The sequence below is a fragment of the Chrysochloris asiatica genome, unplaced genomic scaffold, assembly GCF_000296735.1.
Source record: "Chrysochloris asiatica unplaced genomic scaffold, ChrAsi1.0 scaffold00038, whole genome shotgun sequence".
NCBI lineage: Eukaryota > Metazoa > Chordata > Mammalia > Afrosoricida > Chrysochloridae > Chrysochloris > Chrysochloris asiatica.
In genome coordinates, this window is record NW_006408556.1 from 19224375 (window position 1) to 19227532 (window position 3158).

The 3158-nt window shown below is 39.5% G+C and overlaps 1 protein-coding gene across 1 annotated transcript in view; it reads right to left on the reverse strand.

Annotated features, from left to right (window-relative positions):
* The window catches only part of PLA2G7 (phospholipase A2, group VII (platelet-activating factor acetylhydrolase, plasma)), a 27208-nt gene extending 24672 nt beyond the window's left edge, over window positions 1-2536 (reverse strand). Inside the window, exons 1-3 of the mRNA XM_006860609.1 lie at window positions 2434-2536; window positions 1665-1786; window positions 1081-1228 (exon numbers count right to left, since the gene is read on the reverse strand). Coding sequence (XP_006860671.1) covers window positions 1081-1228; window positions 1665-1786; window positions 2434-2536 — 373 coding nt within the window. The remainder of the gene's footprint in view (window positions 1-1080; window positions 1229-1664; window positions 1787-2433) is intronic.
* Window positions 2537-3158: the final 622 nt, after the last annotated feature.

A 3158-nucleotide genomic window follows, 5' to 3' on the forward strand; every position in this document is an offset into this window, starting at 1 on the left:
TTTCTACCGCGGAACAGCTGGTAGTTTCAAACTGCTGACCTTAAGGTTCGCAGCCTGATTCGTAACCACTACGCTACCAGAGCTCCTTTATAAGATATGTAGCGCCATCAAAGTACACAGCTATAGTCTTGTCATTGATATTAAAAGTGTTCTAAAAATAAACAAAAACCACGAAGGCGAGGTTTAAAATGAATTCCTAAAGTTTCAGATAATTTTAACAGGGAAAATTTGAAGATATAACATTGAGCGAACAGTAGTATGTGATCAAAGTTATTAGTATAATGTAGCTCAGTTAAGTGATGGATGCACAAAAGATTGTAAGAGGTGACAGAGCTATCTTAGTGAGGGAGACTGTAATGGGTGGTTATGGGTATGACAATCCAGTCTCTTTCATTTATGACATTAATGGTTCATTCCTTTTCGATTTTGAACATCATGGTGGTTTATTTTTCTTCCTGCTTTCTTTCCCTATTTCTGTCCTTCCTTTCTCCCTCCATTCCTCTCTCTCTCCTTTCTTCCTTGGTTTTTCTCTGGCTTTAAACAGCACCTTACAGAGCAAACAGGGTACTAGTCACAACAGCTCATGTGCCCCTCTCACATTATTGCTCTCCTACAATGTTAGTGTAGTGGTTACAAATCGAGCTGCGAACAACAACGTCAGCAGTTCGAAAGTATCAGCTGCTCCGTGGGAGAAGGATGAGGCTTTCTGCTCCCATAAAGATTCACAGCCTTAGAAACCCTGTTCAGGGTCACTATGGGTTGGGACCGACTCAATGGCACTCAACAACAACAACAACAACAACGTTGACAAAAGAAAACGAAAAAGAAATTGTGGAATGATATCTGATACTTGCATCCCCTTACCCCCTTCCATCAGATTCAGAATGGACAAAATGAGAAACTCAGATTCTCGGATTAATTATCTGGACTTTCCAGAATTATTTTCCTTGCCATCTAAGGGGAAGTTTAGATAGGAGGAAACCTAGTTGATTTTTAACTGCCTGAAATGTTTGCTGTTTGCAAGGTTTTTTGTTTGTTGTAATTCCAGAGCCTACAAAGTAAGATCAACAGAAATCTTACCAAACAGTAACTTCAAAAATTTGGCCATAAAATCTTTTTTTCCAAGGAATTTACTAAGACCAAAAAAATACTCTTTGTCTGGGATCCAAGTAGTGTCATTGTAGCCATTATCATCTTGGGATGGATAATACAGACGCAAGAAGCTGCCCTGTTGAGAAAGAAAATGAATGTGTATCTCAAACATATTCCCAAAACTATTTTGTATATTTCATTAGTGAGGATCCAAATACTCTGTAGCTCATCAAAAGATTCAGAGAACATTTTAAGTTGCCTTGGTGAGTGAAAACCACAACAAAAGAGAAGATAAATGGAACATAGGCACTCTGAAGGAAAGGAAATTATGCAACCTGGTTTCAGCCATTCAGGAAGAGGAAACTAGAGAGAGGCCGTAGGTTAATTCATCAGATGAGAGCAAAGACCTGGGGGAGGGGGGGTGATTAAACTAGCAACAGGCTTCTTATGAAACAACACTAATGGCAAAATGGAGTCATTCTCAGGAGAGGACAATACACCTCTGAGTGGGTCATAGTAATAACCTAGTAGTAAAAGCTTATAAGGATACACTGTATTAATCAAAGCGTTACCTTGGTAGTGTAATCAGACATCAAGTCTGTACAACCAACAGAATAAGATCCATTTCCTCTGGGAATAATAGTATGGCCAGAGCTTGAATCAGTCAACAAAGCACGTATTTTACTGACCCATGCTGAAAACAAAACAAAACAAAACAAAAACCAGGTAAATAGCATCTCATTTTTTTCATCAAACTTTTATCTTGCAAAGAAATTCCAAGGGAATTAATTCAGTGGCTATGGTTTCTGGCCTCCTTCATTTCTTCATCTAACTGGTAAGTTACAAATACAATTATTGAGGGCTTTCTGTGTACAAGGCATTGTGGAGTTTTGATAAAAAGATGGAAGTAGACAAAACCCTGCTTACAAGAAACTTAGGACCATCATCCTCTAATATTTAGAGTCTTTCTCTCACTATCTTTTTATATATGTTGTATTAAATGACTTTCTATATCTGTTTTCTGTAAACATAAACTCTACCCCACATTTTAGATTTGTACTTCCAGTTTTCCATTGGACATCTCTACCCTGATGTTCTTCCCATACGAACGTCAAAGCCAGTGGTCTCAAATGACACTAAATGACTATTCCCAAATCTTCCTCCTCAGCTTCCTATCCTGCATCCTACAACCCCAGAATTCCTATCTCATACATACCAAACCAGGAATCTGGGAATCATTCTACTCATCTACCTCCTTCTCACCAATTCCCTACATTCAATCAAGCCTCAATTCCTAATATATGAGCTTAGCTAGGAAGTATTTTTCCAGTATATCCTCACCCTTTGACTCAATTTCCTCAATTATACCCTCATTGTCTCTTGACCTGACAGTTGCGATCTCTCCTGTCTTATTCACCTTGGATCTTAGACCTTTCAAATGCATCCTTCACTTGGCTCCTTCAGGAGTCTAAATTTAGCACAAGTGTCACCAATTGTTAAACTGTTACAATTCTTGAATGAAATAAGTAATTTTCAAGGCAGGAGTATATTGAAATCTTCTGTGCAAGGCAGTTTGCAGGTGGAATTTAAATCTGCACATGCCCTCCTAAGCAAATATACTGCTGCTGTGGTTAAGTGCGATTGAGTTGGTTCCTACTCACAGAGACCCTATATAAAGTTCCAAGGAGCGCTGGTGCGTTTGAACTGCCGACTTCGTGATTCAAACCAATCTTGTGGTCCAGTGCTTTATCCCACAGTGTCACACCAGGACTCCAAATACACTGCTTGTTGTTATTGTTTAATGCCAACAAGTTGGTGGCGACACCCTGTGTGTCAGAGTAGAACTGCTCTACAGGGTTTTCCTGGATGCAGATCACCAGGGTTTTCTTCCAAGTTGCCATGCTTGGAATGGGCTCAAGCCACCAACCTTTCACTTAGTTTAGCTGAGTGCTAAACTACTCTCCCCAGAGACTCCTTCCAGTGCACTGGGATTGAAGCATGTTGAGATTCATGGATGTACAAGTTAAATCCCAAGATCTGGGGCATTTGTAAGAAATACCCTCTGT